The sequence below is a fragment of the Trichechus manatus genome, unplaced genomic scaffold (assembly GCF_000243295.1).
Source record: "Trichechus manatus latirostris isolate Lorelei unplaced genomic scaffold, TriManLat1.0 scaffold00030, whole genome shotgun sequence".
Lineage (NCBI taxonomy): Eukaryota > Metazoa > Chordata > Mammalia > Sirenia > Trichechidae > Trichechus > Trichechus manatus.
This window is the reverse complement of record NW_004443966.1, coordinates 3,318,999-3,333,330: the sequence shown is the minus strand read 5'-3', so window position 1 is coordinate 3,333,330 and position 14,332 is coordinate 3,318,999. Positions and strand designations below refer to the sequence as shown.

General features: G+C 45.7%; 1 protein-coding gene across 2 annotated transcripts in view; it reads right to left on the bottom strand.

Annotated features, from left to right (window-relative positions):
* Positions 1 to 14,332, bottom strand: part of MYZAP (myocardial zonula adherens protein) — a 96,264-nt gene that overhangs the window by 29,387 nt on the left and 52,545 nt on the right. Inside the window, exon 11 of one of the 2 annotated variants that reach the window (XM_023729671.1) lies at positions 9,332 to 10,063. The exons of the other annotated variant lie outside the window; for it this stretch is intronic. Within the exon in view, the coding sequence (XP_023585439.1) occupies positions 10,010 to 10,063 (54 nt within the window). The 3' untranslated portion in view covers positions 9,332 to 10,009. Of the gene's footprint in view, positions 1 to 9,331; positions 10,064 to 14,332 lie in introns of those variants that run through there. 2 annotated transcript variants of the gene reach the window in all.

The window sequence follows — 14,332 nt, the reverse complement described above, 5'->3', positions numbered from 1 at the left end:
TCTACTCGGCTGTCACCTCCCAGGACAGTGTTTCCCACAACCTCTAGGCTGGCTTTGTGTCACCTCCTTTGTGCAAACTTAGCCCTTTGAAAACTCCGTTAAGACACACGACAGTTACTGCCACCTTTGTTTACATCTTCCCCACGACTGGGCAGCAAAGCCACAGTGGGCAACTGTTCAGTGTGTCAATTATCTTGTACAGAAGAACACTCCTCTTGGGGACCCGAAATCACCCTCGTCAGCACACACCGTTTATAAACTGCTATGGAAACAGGCTGCTGTAGTGAAAGGATTCCTCCCAAATTGTTTCAAAAAAGAACTCGTTCAGACTTACTGGTCTGACAGAGATTGGAGGAACCCCTGAGACTGTGGGCCCCCAGCAGCCTGCTGACTCAGAACTGAAGCCACTCCTGAAGGCCACCTTTCAGCCAAAGACAAGAACGCACACGAGGAACGTGCGTCTTAGTTCAGTCAAGTACACGAGTTCAAGAGGGCAACATCTGCCCAAAAGCAAAGACAAGAAGGCAGGAAGGAACGGGAAAATCGGACGAATGCACACGGGGAACCCGGGCTGGGAAGGAAAAGGGGGAGAGTGCTGACACATCGCAGAGATTGCAACCAATGTCATGAAACAATTTGTGTATGAATTTTTGAATGAGAAACTCATTTGTGCTGTAAACTTTCACCTAAAGTACAATAAAAGTTTTTTTAGAAAAAGAACTTGTATGTAGACCAGACCCAAAGAAAATTGTACAAGAACTTAGGACAGTTGTGCTATGGTTACAGTGTGACCTGGGGGTTGCGATTCCAGGAATTTTCACCAGCGGTTATGTGTAGGACACAAGTCCTTTTGTTAGATGTCAGAATATGACACGGCCCTATGGTTAGAATTATGTAAACAGTACCCAACTGTGCAAGACGCACGAAACATAACACTGAACTCGCGGACTGTGAAGAGAAGTCAGTGAATACAAGAAACACAGCAGCAAATAAGTACGAAATGCTAGAGAGCACTTGATGGGGGTTTATAAGAACTGGAGTTTGGGGTGTGTCCTTTCCCCAGCTGGCAAATGGTAATACACATGTAATTTGACAACCGCCTCACGTTAAAACACGGAGCACACCGAAAAGGAGCGTGTAAAGTGTGCACATTAGTGTTGGTACACACAGGGAGCGCCACACGCGACATCAGCTGTTTACACTAATGTTGATGGTCACATTCGACCGAACGGCTTAAAGTCCTGTAAGGTAAAGGGAATTTGGTTTTCAAAATCCAGACAGTCTAAGTTTATGATAGTACTGTTTATTTTCTTGGAAATTTGCCTTTTCAAAAAAATTTTGGTTTAGTTTTAATTTTAGGAACACCCAGCTGATGCCCACAGGCACTTTGATCAGAAATCAGTGTGAAGCTGTGTGTGGGTGCTCGCACACACTGGCAAAATACAGCCACACAACAATAAGGACGCCAAAGGTTCCCTAACCTTCACACCAACACCCCCGCTCTGTCACCCCTTCCCATGAGCCCTCACTTAAAGACTTTCTAATTTTAACCACATTTACAAAGAAATAATTCATGTTCCCATGGGAAAAAACCTATTGAAGATGTACCACTGCCAACCAGAGCTTCTAGTAAAAAGGCGTTCTGGGGCAAGAGAAAGTAACATGACACTTTACTGAGCCCGTGCAGCCTTTTGGGAGGAAATTTATGTTGTCAGTTTCTTTGAAGAGTCCCGAGCTGGTGCAAACAGTTAATGTGCTAGGCTGCTAACTGAAAGGTTGAAGGTTCAAGTTCTCGCAGAGGAACCTAGGAAGAAAGGCCTGGCGATTTACCTCCAAAAAATCAGACCTATGTATGGAGCACAGATCTACTCTGACACACATGGGGTCTCCATGAGTCAGAGTGGACTTGGCAGCAACTGGTGGGTTATTTGAAAATATCAAAGTTTTGCAAGAAAATAGCTTGAAGATCCCCATTACTGCTTCTGAAATCCCCCAGAAACCCAGTGAATCAGCGAGCTGACTCGGGTCAGGAAGGAGGCAGGCACAAACCTTCAAGAGCCACCTTTTCCCTTTGTTTCCTCCGGTCCCAACAGGGCCTTGTTTCCAACCCAGCTTCTCATTCCCTCTGTGATCTGGCAAACACTTGTGTCTGTTCCCATCAGCAAATTAGGAACCATATTTGATCCTCAGACACGCCACTGTGCAAAATGAGAATACTTGAAATTTTACACTCTTCCCTGGAAAATGTGTTTAATTTTTGCTACAGCTTCTCTTAATTCTATTTTAGATATCTTATAACACTGTAGGAAACCCTGGTGGTGTAGTGGTTAAGGGCTATGGCTGCTAACCAAAAGGTTGGCAGTTTGAATCCAACAGGCGCTCCCTGGAAACTCTGTGGGGCAGTTCTGCTCTGTCCTATAGGGTCGCTATGAGTTGGAATCGACTCGACGGCAACTGATTTGGTTTTTTTGTTTTATAACACTGTAACTCCTTAGTTGCTGTATTTTTTAATATGCATTCTCCTTGATAAGAACCACCGCAAAATGCAAGAATAAAAATAATAATAATAAAGCTTATCCTCTTTGCTAAAAAATAATAAAGCACAGGGCTGGTATGACAGGATCAAAATCTGCCCTGCACAAATGCGGCATGAAAGAACAGTTTAATAAGTCAGGGGAAATGGTACATTAGCTCATTTTGCAAGGGGGAGTAGGGGAATGAATTAAGGCCGCAACAAAACGAAACTGAAAAATTGCTAAACGAAGCTCTGAGTGGGGAAAATGAAAAATCAATGAAGGAACGGAGGAAAAAAGGTACATTTTTCATCTTCATGATGTTTGATTGGGTTTGTGGAAATTCATTTTCAATTAATGTATTTTGTGGCATTCAGCCAGGCTGGATATGAACAGGGCACATATTTTAATCAATTTTTTCCTATTAAGGTTGAAGTAATATATAATAATAGAGCTACACCATTCAAAAGGATCACCTAAAACTGGCTTCTGAGGTAAAATAATCTAATTGGGTTTGATTTCTATCTTATATTAAAGATAATCCAACTTCTCTTTAAGGAGAGAAATGTTGTGTGCCGTCAAGTTGATTCCGACTTACAGAGACCCTGTATGACAGAGTAGAACTGTCTCATAGGGTTTCCTAGGCTATAATCTTGGACATGTTATCGGGAGGGATCAGTCCCTGGAGGGCATCATGCTTGGTAATGTAGAGGGTCAGCGAAAAAGAAGAAGACCCTCAATAAGATGGAGTGACACAGTGGCTGCAACAATGGGCTCAAGTATAACAAGGATTGTAAGGATGGCGCAGGACGGGGCAGTTATTTCCTTCTGTTGTACATGGGGCCACTATGTGTCCGAATCAACTCGACAGCACCTAACAACAACACAACAATCTTTCTGGGAGCAGATCACCAGGTCTTTTCTCCTGAGGAGCCGCTGGTGGGTTCAAACCATCAGCCTTTTGGTTAGCAGCTGAGAGCTTAAACATTACACCACGAGGGGCTCCTTATAAGGAGAGGCACAGCACCCTGATTCTCTTGGGTACCTAAAAATGCCTTGACTATCTAAATGTCCTGGAAGGATGACTAAAACAGCTCGCCAAGCTGTGTGCCTTCACTGGGAAGAAGAAAGGAGGCTGTGCTAGCAACAGGTCTTTGCTGAGTCATCTCACTAGCTTCAGGGGAACGACCCTAAGGATGGCTATCCCCATTTTAGAGGTGAGAAACTGAGGCTCCAAGAGTTTCATCATTCATTCATTCATTCCCTCAAAAGGCATCTATGAGCACCTCTATGCTGGGCATGGTGTTGGACACTGGGATCATAGCAGTGAGCGAGGAAGACTTGGTCCCAACCTTCACGGAACAAGCACACCACAGAATGCCCTGTGGACAGGAGTAAAGGCAGGTTTGTACCACAAGGCTAAACAGGGTGACCAGCTTGTCTCAGCTCACCTGAGCCTTTCCAGGTTTTAGCACTGAAAGTCTCATATGACAGGAACCTCCTCATTCTCAGACAAACCAGGGCAGTGGGCCACCCTGGGGCTAGATGTTGGCAGGACTAAGATCTAAACCCAAGACTCTCTGATGCCAAGACCCAGGTGCTTTTATCCACACCATAGCGATGTCCAGAGTTTTCCTTCCATCCTTCTGGATGACAAGCTGTCGCTGCAATGCTATGCAGAAATCAGGCAAAGCTCTAGAAGTAATGCTGGCACTGGCTAGCTTGTTTTACAAAGGGTTTGAAGGGACCCTGAATTTCCAGGCTGTCCTTTCTTCCTCTGTGACTTCAGAGAAGGAAGGAGGAAGGATGAGTGGGAAGGACATGCTCCAAGCCTCTCTATTCCCAGATGGACACAGTTTCAGAGACAAAACACATATACTGAACAGGACTATGCAGGGAGACACCCACTTCAGACTAACGGAATATACACATGGAAACACCTAGCTCCACCCCTGGCACAAAGCTGGTGCTCAAAACAGTGCTAGTTTTTTTTTAAAAAAAGTCCCTGAAGTTAAGTGCCCTGGGATACGGGCCCTCCTGGGAGCCTCTAGCTGCCCTTCCTGTCCCTCGCCCCACGCATTCACCAGCACCCTCGTGCCAGAGGCATCACTGTGGGGTTCAGATCTGACCAGGCAATGGGGAGCCGCTGAGTAACTGCGAGCAGAGTAACAATGGGCGTTTGTCTTGGTTTGGTCTGGATAACCCACTGCCATCGGTCTCAACCTACATTTCTAGCCTTTTCACCTTTGCTCCCTCCTACAACCCAGGCAAACGAGACTGATGCTCCCCGAGCAAGCACCGTGCTTTCTGGTCTCCACGTTTTTGTTTATTCTGTGTCTTCCATCTTGTATGTTCTTCTCCACTCATTCATTCCCTGCCTGGAAAAACCCAACCCACCCTACAAAGCCTGGTCAGATAACCATCTCCTCCCTAAAGACACTCCACCCATACCAGACTAGGGAGCGTCCACAGGCACTAAGCATTTGGCATGTGTTTTATCAGTCAGTCAGCCCTTACAGCCGCCTCAGAAAGGAGGCACAAGTGTGAGCCTCCCCATTTTCCAAATAAGGAAATGGAGTCTTGCAGAGGATAAGTAGCTTGATCAAGATTGCAAAGCCGAGTCAGGAGCAGGGCCGATGCAAAGTCAGAGTCAAACTACTCAAAGCCTATGATTATGAGCAGCTTCTGTGTTCCCACACACAGCACACGCCCCTGCTCAACGCTCTCCAGTTCTTACAATTTCTAAGGCCAATCAGAAAGTTCCTTGAGGGCAGGAACGCAGGTCCATGTTTGCACTCATACGAAAGGCCTTTCTGTTCTTTTGACCACTGAATTGTACACAGAAATTGTTGAACTGGGGTATGTTCTTCTATGTGTATTTTCACCGGGAACAAAAATAAATTAGAAAAATAAAAAGAAAAGGTGCTTCTAAAATGACCGACCCATCAGAGAACTCGCCATTAGTGCTACCTGGCTCTACAGCACCCCATTCTTGCCCCTAAACCCCAGAACTGGACTTCCTGCAGACGTTAGCAGCGGGGCAGGAGGGCTGGAATATTCAAACACCGTGGCACAGTGGGAAAAACTCAGTTTGAGAAAGGCAGCCTGAAAAAATCAGTGTAGCCATTCAATAGACGCTGGAAACAAGTTTTCCATGAAGAAAAAAATAAAGAATAAAAACAGAGACTTGGTCATACTATACACGCAAAAATAAATTCCACATGGGTTATTCTTTATTTGTTCAACAAAGATTTATTAAGCACCTACTATCTGCCAGTGACTGTTCCAGGTGTTGGGGATACAGCTGAGAACAAAACAGACAGAGACCCCTGCCCTCGTGGGGCTTCCATTCTAGTCTCGTGGGGAGAAACAGATGGTGCACAAAATAAAAAGGCAGAAGAGACGGGCAAAGTGCATGTTGTTCCAGAAAGTGGCAAGAGCTACAAAGCAAACCAGAGCAGGGAAGGCGGAGGAGGGCACGGGGACTGCAAAGGACCAAAGACGAAAACGACAGTTATGACAGAAAACATCTGTGTCACCAACAAAGACACACAGAAGAACACAAAAAGACCGATACATTTATACCAAAATTTTAGAACTTGTATATTCTAAAAGACACCATGAACGAACAAACGTACGCAAACCACTCACTGGGACAAGAGAGCCGCATCCAAATCTTTTCTGGTCAACGATTAACTTGACAACACGTAAAGAGGTCCTAGCGAACCATCAGGAAAAGGATCAACAGCCTAACAGGAAAACGAATTAAGTTATGAGCAAACAATTCACAAAAGGGGCTGCCTGGGTGGTCGATAACTTACAAAAACGTGTTTAATCTCACTACATTTACTGAGTGATGCAAATTAAAACAATGAGATTCCATTTCCCAACAGGCCGTAATGACAGCCCACCAATGCCGAACTGCAGTAAGGAGGTGGAGACGCCTGCCCGCCCTCTCACAGAAGACTGGTCGACGTGTAAACTTGGAGAGCGATTAGCAACCTTTACTAACGAAAAAACCCTTTGCCGACGAGTCGATTCTGACTCATAGCGACCCTACAGGACAGAGCAGAACTACCCCACAGGGTTTCCAAGGCTGTAATCTTTAGGGAAGCAGATTGCCACATCTTTTTCCCGTGGAGCAGCTGGTGGGTTCGAACCGTCAACCTTTCAGTTGCAGTTGAGCACAGTTCACCACTGTGCCACCAGGGCTTCCTAAAGTCTACTAAAGCCCCTACCACTTCCTCCTCTAGTATATTTCTTAGCTAGAGAAGCACAGAAACATGTTCAGCATTATTTGCAAAAGAATAAAAATTAGGAACTAAACATCTATCAATAGGGTCCTGGATAAATAAATCACAATATATTCATATAATGGAATATTATACAGTCATGAAAATGGATAATTTAGATCTATACATGATAACATCAAAAACAAAATTGGAGAAAATCACAGGCTGCAAACATGTACAATAAATACCACTGATGCAAGTTTTTAAACACATAAATAAAGCTATATCTTGATGATAGGTACCTATATATGCAAGAAAAGCACAGACACGTGGCTTGGACAGAGAGCAAATTCTTGTAGTGGGTGGGCGTGGGGAGGAAGGAAGAGGAACAGAACCAGGGAGGAGTTAAAAGGAGTGAAAACATTACTTTATCTGTAATATTTTATTTCTTTTATTAAAAAAATCTGAAACTAGTATGCCAAAATATTAATGTTTGTTAATTCTAGAGGTTTTTGTTTTTAACCATTCTCTATAATTGTCTGTATTTAAAATTTTTTCCAATTAAAAAGAGGAGAACAGATATGGGGGTGGACCCCTCGCCACGATTATATGCTAATGGGCTGCCAGCTACTTATTTTTTTTAAGACTTTAAGCTTCCGTTTCCTGTGCTAACAAACAAAAAAACAAACTGAGCTAATAATGCCTCCCACAGAGGGTTAGCACGGGAATGTGGTCTCTACGCACAGCCTTGGAAGATGAGAAGCACTGAGTAACGGGTAGGTACTTGGAATCCAAACTATTTAGCCTCCTGGTACTCTCTATGGGCAGAGTGTGGGGACCCAGCTCTCTGAGAAATATTCCAAAGCCAATTAGAAACAATTCCAACAAAGAGAAAGTGGGCTCAATGACATTTACAAACAAAAAGCCTTCTGCCTTGAAAGGACAATTTGTATCGTGAATACATTAATCAATACATGTCATAAAACCAACCTGCAGTATTTCTTTCTAGAATGCATAAAGGCTTTCATGCATGTGATATTTCTGATACCTTACAAATTTTACATCTTAGACAAAATATCTAAGTTTTAAAATAAAGAAGTAAATAATACTATGTTAAATGCTAGAATTTGAAATTATACCCTGTTCATTTACTATGAATAAATTCTACCTCAAAACAGGGCACTTCCTGTGGATGGGGGCACGAGCAGTGACAGATGCAGCCTCAGGAGGCCAAGACTGAGGATCCGTTAGGGGAGGGTGGGGTGCATCTGTGTTGAGGGTTGGGGGAGGCTGAGGCAGGATCTGAGCAGATAACTCAGATCTGACGGGCAGTAAGTCAGGTTCGGAACGTTTCACAGTCCAGGCGGGAAAGGGGACACCAGCAAAGGCCGGGAGTGCAGGGGGAGGCAGGACCTGGCACGTGGATGACCCAGATCTAAGGAGCATCCCAATTAGCCTTGGGCCCAAGGCTGGGACCAGGGAGAGGCGACTGAGGCGCCCAGGGTACTTGCTCATCCAGGAGAGCGAGTGCCTCTAAATGCTGAGCCCTGGCTGCTCGCCTGCCTCACCCACGGGGCCAGGATCCTTGCTGTCTGCTCCACAAAACAAGGCCTTACCTGGCCTCCAGGTACCATCCACAGCCCAGAAGGACGAAACACCAAGGACACGGGGAGTGCACACGTGCACACAGGAGAGACTCACACGGGTGGTAAACTGTAAGTCATTACATCCCCTTGTTTTATATTATTTAATTTTTTTGTAACTGGGATCCATTTCAGAGACTTAGAAAAACATTAGGGCAGAAAAGGCATCCCAAGACAACAATGCAGGGAGCTACACCAGAGTGACGTCTGGTTTAACCAGATGCAGCCGAGTCGACTCTGATTCACGGTACCTCTGTGTGTGTCAAGTACAGCTGTGCTCCATAAGGGTTTCAGTGGCTGATTTTTCAGAGGTAGATCACCAGGCCTTTCTTCCAGGTGCCTCTGGGTGGACTAGAACTTCCAGCCTGTCAGTGAGCCCTTTGCACCACCCAGGGACTCCGACACCTAGATCAGCACTTCTCAAAGGTGACCCCAATCTCCCCGGGGCAACTTTGGAGTACGGGGAGCTGTGTTTAAACACAGCAGTCTGCAGAGCCCAGCTATCTGAATGGGTAATTACTACAGTGGAAAATGATTGACCTGCTTCCTCTCCCATCCACTCCCTACTTGCTGAAGGTGCTCAGAAGCATCTAAACGAAAGACCACAGGCAAATACTGACAAGAAGGCACCTACCTGTCCACTCCGCCATGGAAAAGTGGTGGGAATGGAAAGTAGTCCAGGCTCTAAGTGACCAGTGGGCCCCTCACTCCGTTAGCCCAGCCCACGAGCCATGCAGGCGAGTCTCACTCACCGACTATTCCCGCCACGGGGGCTACTGCTATTACCATGAGTTCTCGGCAACTCCGTCAGTTTGGGTGAAATGCCAGCACCCGTGGCTACCTCAAGGAAGACTGCCATTACATGAAGCACCCAGGAAGTATTATTTCACTTCAGTACACTTCAGCGGAATACAGTTTTCTTTTCATCAGATACACTTCTCCTTTCCATGAAGTTGGTTGAACCGTCTGTTGAGGCAAAATGCTCTTGACAACAGAAATAAATAAACTTTTCTTAAACAAACAAGATGAGTGCTAAGTTGACTAATGCTAATGATATCCATTCAGAAAGGACAATCCCAAGGCCACCTCGCGCATATAGATATAATCAAACTACATGGGCACTTGGCTGCGTCAGTACTTTCTGGGTTGTGATTTGGTGGGGGGCACTTCCTTCCTGGGGCACTGATGTTCTTCAAGCCCTCTTCCCCTCTCCTTGGCAGACGTCCTTGGCAGCTTTTTCCATAAGTAAGGCTTCATTTTCCAACATCTTAAGACCAGCCTCCACCTGGCACTTTCTGAAGTCGTTCTTAGCGCTATTTTTCATTGCATTTCCGACTTTGACGTCTAGGAATCTAAGTCTCTAAAACTACTCTGAGGACAGTTGCATTCTCTCGACTCTGCAGTTTGAGGTTGTACAAGGCAAGGTTGCAGTCTGCAGATATTTTCACAAACCAGCCCTACCTACACGGTCAAATTTCCTCTCATAGCATGTCCTTCCTGCTGGCTTCATCAGCTCATCGCAGATAAATGCCACCTCTTCCCAGCACAGAGAGCACATGTGTTCTTCTAATCACGAACAAGAAAAGGAATGGTTTCCAACCCAGAGCAGGCTACCATTTTATCATCTTCCAAAGAACCGGAGACTAAATCTGGAGAAGAGCTCGTGGGACATGATCTGGAAACAGTTCAATTGAGTGCATTAGGCTCCCGGGATCACCGTTATGATTCCCTTCCCCCACCTCCTGCCCCATTTAGGAATGACACTGGCTGATTATTAGCGATGGAAATTCCTCTGAATCCTCCCAACACCAGGCATTTGTCAAAAATGTACTTTTGTGTGTTATACATTTCAGCACAACACACAATAGTTTTAAAACATTGTGTGCTTACAAATGGCTGCACCATTTCAAATGGAAGATTCTTGAGATGGAGAGGACTTGAATTTTTTAAATTGCTTTGTGCATAAATATTCTTCTCAAGGGACTGATGGGTAAGCTAGAAAGCAGCACAGAGCACAGAAGAGCAGAGGAAATCTTATCCCAAAGATCCAATGTGGCCCATAAGACCCCCAAAAGGGAAGAGGGTAGCCCTGCGTGTTGGTCAAGAAACCAACCAAACTACTTCTGCTTCTAACTCATTTAACTTGACTTTGGGCACACACAGCAGGACTCACCCACCAGTGGTCAACATAATATGGGCTGGTATTTATTGTGTATTTACTATGTTCCAATTTCCACGCTAAGTGCCTGATATGCATCATCTCATTAACTCTTACAATATTCCCTCGAAGGTAGACACTGCTATTAGCCCTGCTTTACAGACAAGAAAACCAATAACTAGCTGAGGGTTCCACATGGGCTGTCTGATTCTAAAGCCCATGATCATTGCCATTTGCCAGACCGCCTGTCACCGCATACTCAGAAGGCACTTCTCCGGGGCTTCTAACTGCAGGGGGTGTTTGTAGGGGATGCTTGTAGACTCAGGGCCTGGAAGGTGAGTTATGGGGCCCTCGGAAAATCAAAGGGAAGCCCTATTTTGCTATCTGGCTCACAAGCCGGAAACTCAAAGCCTTAACTCTGAAGAGGCATTCATCATCTATTTGCCCTAAAACAGTATGTTTCTCCGTGGAATTATTCTATTAGGCCAATAGCATTACTCTTTAAAAAAAAAAAAAAAATCCAAGAGATGAAAATTACTTTCAAAACCACTTCTTAGGAATGGCAAACATGTTCTGCTCTGTCTTGCCCTTGAGAAACAGTCCTTGTTAATAGTATTATTTTATCAAGGTATGTGGTTCTTTTCTTTCCAAAGAGGTACGGCATAGTCAGGTGTAAGGTCTTCCGTCTAGACAGAAGTGGCTGAGAGCATACACACACGCACGCGTGCATATACACCCGCTTACACACATACACAGTGAGAAGAGGCTCCACGAGACCTACTTTTGATCTCTCTGTTAGTGGTAGGTTCAAGCTTCCAGGGACATTGGGTGTATTAGATTTGTCCCTTGAGTCTCCATCATCTGTTTAACAAGTGTGCCTTATCCCAACTTAGTCACATCTTCCCTCTAGACGGACCTGGGAAGTTTTTATTATTTAGACACCACCAGGCGCGTACAGTTATTAAGAGTGCGCTGTGACGGAATCCCCCTGGGACAAGGGCTGGCAGCGAGTGCTAGATCGGCAGACAGGACCTTCAGGCAGTCACAGACCCGCACCAGCCGTCCCACGTCAGCGCTCCTGCTCCTTGGTTTCCTAGCTTTCTTCCATTTAGCCCTTCCCTCTCTGCTTTGGAGCCCTGGTGGCCAGTGGTTAAGCGTTTGGCTGCTAACCAAAAGATCGGCAGTTCAAATCCACCAGCCGCTCCTTGGAAACCCTATGGGGCAGTACTGCTCTGTCCGGTAGGGTCGCTATGAGTTGGAACTGACTTGGCGGCAACGGGTTTGGTTGGATTTTTGGTTCTCCGCTTTGCCTGTTTCACTTTGGCAAAAGGGGAGCTCACTACCTGCTTCCCACCTCAGGTACAGACGTTTCTGAAGGAGCTTGGCTGGAATACACTAACGACATTACGCAAAGCCAGCAGGGAGAGCCAGCCCACTGCTCTGCCTGAGAATCCAGGGCTGCGGGTCTCAAGCCTGGCTGCAAGTGGGAATCACCTGGGGAGCTTTAAAAAAAGACACCAAGTCCTTCCCACCCCCACCTGCCAGGTTCTGGCTTTTTTTTTTAAAGCTCCCCAGGTGATTGGAATCTGCAGCCTGGGAGGAGAAGCAGGGACTACATGGACTATGAATTCCCTGCACCCCGGCACCTCTGCACTTGATAAACACCTGATTTACAGGAAGGCGTAGGGAAAACAACTGCTTTCTGCTAAAGAAAACAAGTCTAAAGAAGTAATTCTTCCTTTCCAACCCCCTTCAGACACTTTCAGTTGGAACAAACAGTTCTTGCATCACAAACCACAGTGGGGAACAGAGATGATACACCGAGAGGCAGAGACACCTAACGGCTCAAGTGGAAAACAGTCCAGGAACTCTTATAAAATCACTGTTGATTCAGCTGAATAACATCATCCTTCACCGGCAAAAACGTAAATCCACCCCCTTGGAGGGCAAATAAGAACTTGTTTTTTTTTCTCCCAGATAATCTTCCCTGGGCAGGTGAGCTGCTTTAGCTGGCGGCAGAACCAGCCCCGGGAGAGCGGGTACAGAGACGTGAATGGCCCAGCTTACTGAAGACACAGCACTCAGAGCTGTGTGAACGGTGGTTAACGGCTCCGGCTGGCCTGCAGGTGCCTCCCCAGCATTTGCTCCTCCCTGCTCTCCTACTTCCTTTAATGATAATCTAGAAAACCAGCTGCCGTCCAGCCCACTTTGACTCATGGCAACCCTGTGAGTGTCAGAGTAGAACTGTGCTCCATTGAGTTTTCAATGGCTGATGTTTTGGAAGTTGATCGCCAGGCCTTTCTTCTGCGGTGCTCCCGGATGGACTCAAACCTCCAACCTCTCAGTTAGCAGCAGGGCGTCCGTTTGCACTACCCAAGGACTCTGAAAAGTACAGCCCAATTCAAGACAAAGGATCTAATCCCAACAAAGCTGTTGGACAGCAGAACAAAGCCCAAGGACAAGGGTTACTCTGGACCTCAGGGAACACCAAGTATGAGCTCCATGAGGGCAGGGATCATGTTCCCATCACTCCCACTCAGCACACCAGCCGCGGCACAGGGAAGGTGCTTGACAGGTAGCTGGTGAGTGAATGAATGAATGAATGAATTCTCCGTGGGCGCTATTTTTTCAGTCCCTCGGTACTTCTCTCAATTTTCTGGCAAGTCCTTAAAAGTCTAAAGGGGTGTGCATTATTTTTACTCTTTTTCCTTTTGTCAGAAGCAGAATCAGCTGGAAGAACTGGTGATGGGAGGGAGACAACCAATCCCTGACACCATGACAAACAGGAAGATCAGAAAGACAAATGGACAGAAAGCTCTCGCTTAGTGGGGTGTCGGGTCCACACCACACAGAAGACACTTTGCTTTATCTTCTGTCAGTGACCTTGACCCCGTAAGTTCTTCTGTAGTCAGAGTTCAAGATTCCACAAGGAACCAATCAGTAGTCTGGATTTTTAAAAATTTAGTCCAAATGAAGTGCTTTAGGTATGACTTTCCTTATTTCACACATTATGTCAAATTAATGACGCGCTGAGATCTGAGTATCACACACAGCATAGTAAACAATAAAACTCACTTCCGTCGAGTCAATTCGGACTCAAAGCGACCCTTTATGACAGAGTAGAACTGCCCCATAAGGTTTCCAAGGCTGTAATCTTTACAGAAGCAGACTGCCACCTCTTTCTCCCACGAAGCAGCTGGTGGGTTTGAACCACCAACCTTTACAGTTAGCAGCCGAGCGCTTAACCACTGTGTCAGCAGGGCTCAGTAAACAATAGAGACTTCTTTATATAAGTAACACTCACTAAAAGTCGCCAAATTTCCTCCACAGTCTTTCAGATTACAGAACACAGAATTTTGAAGAAACACCAGAGCTTCTACCTCAACTTCTTACCTCATAAGGACTGCACCCATGATAAAGGGTTAAACACCTCCCCAGGGCAGCTGGTTTTGGGAATGTTTTCCTCATGTTGAATGAAGAGCTGAAATCCGCCTTTTTCAAGTGCCGCTCAGTGGTTCTGGCCTGGCCTTGCATTGTGGTAAAGGGCAAAAAGCACACTTCCTCTCCCAGATGACCGTTTTCTAAGGTATGAATTCAGCTCTCACATCGTTCCTCAGTCACCTCTTCCCCAATTTCTCCGACCCTTCCCTGAATGACCACAGTTATCAACGTGATCTTCTGAACTGCGCATCTGCCAATGTCCTGTTTCTATGTTTCTAGCATTTAAAAGAAACGTAGACGTGTGGCAATTGAGATTATATGCCATCCTTTTGTTGTATAAGTTAA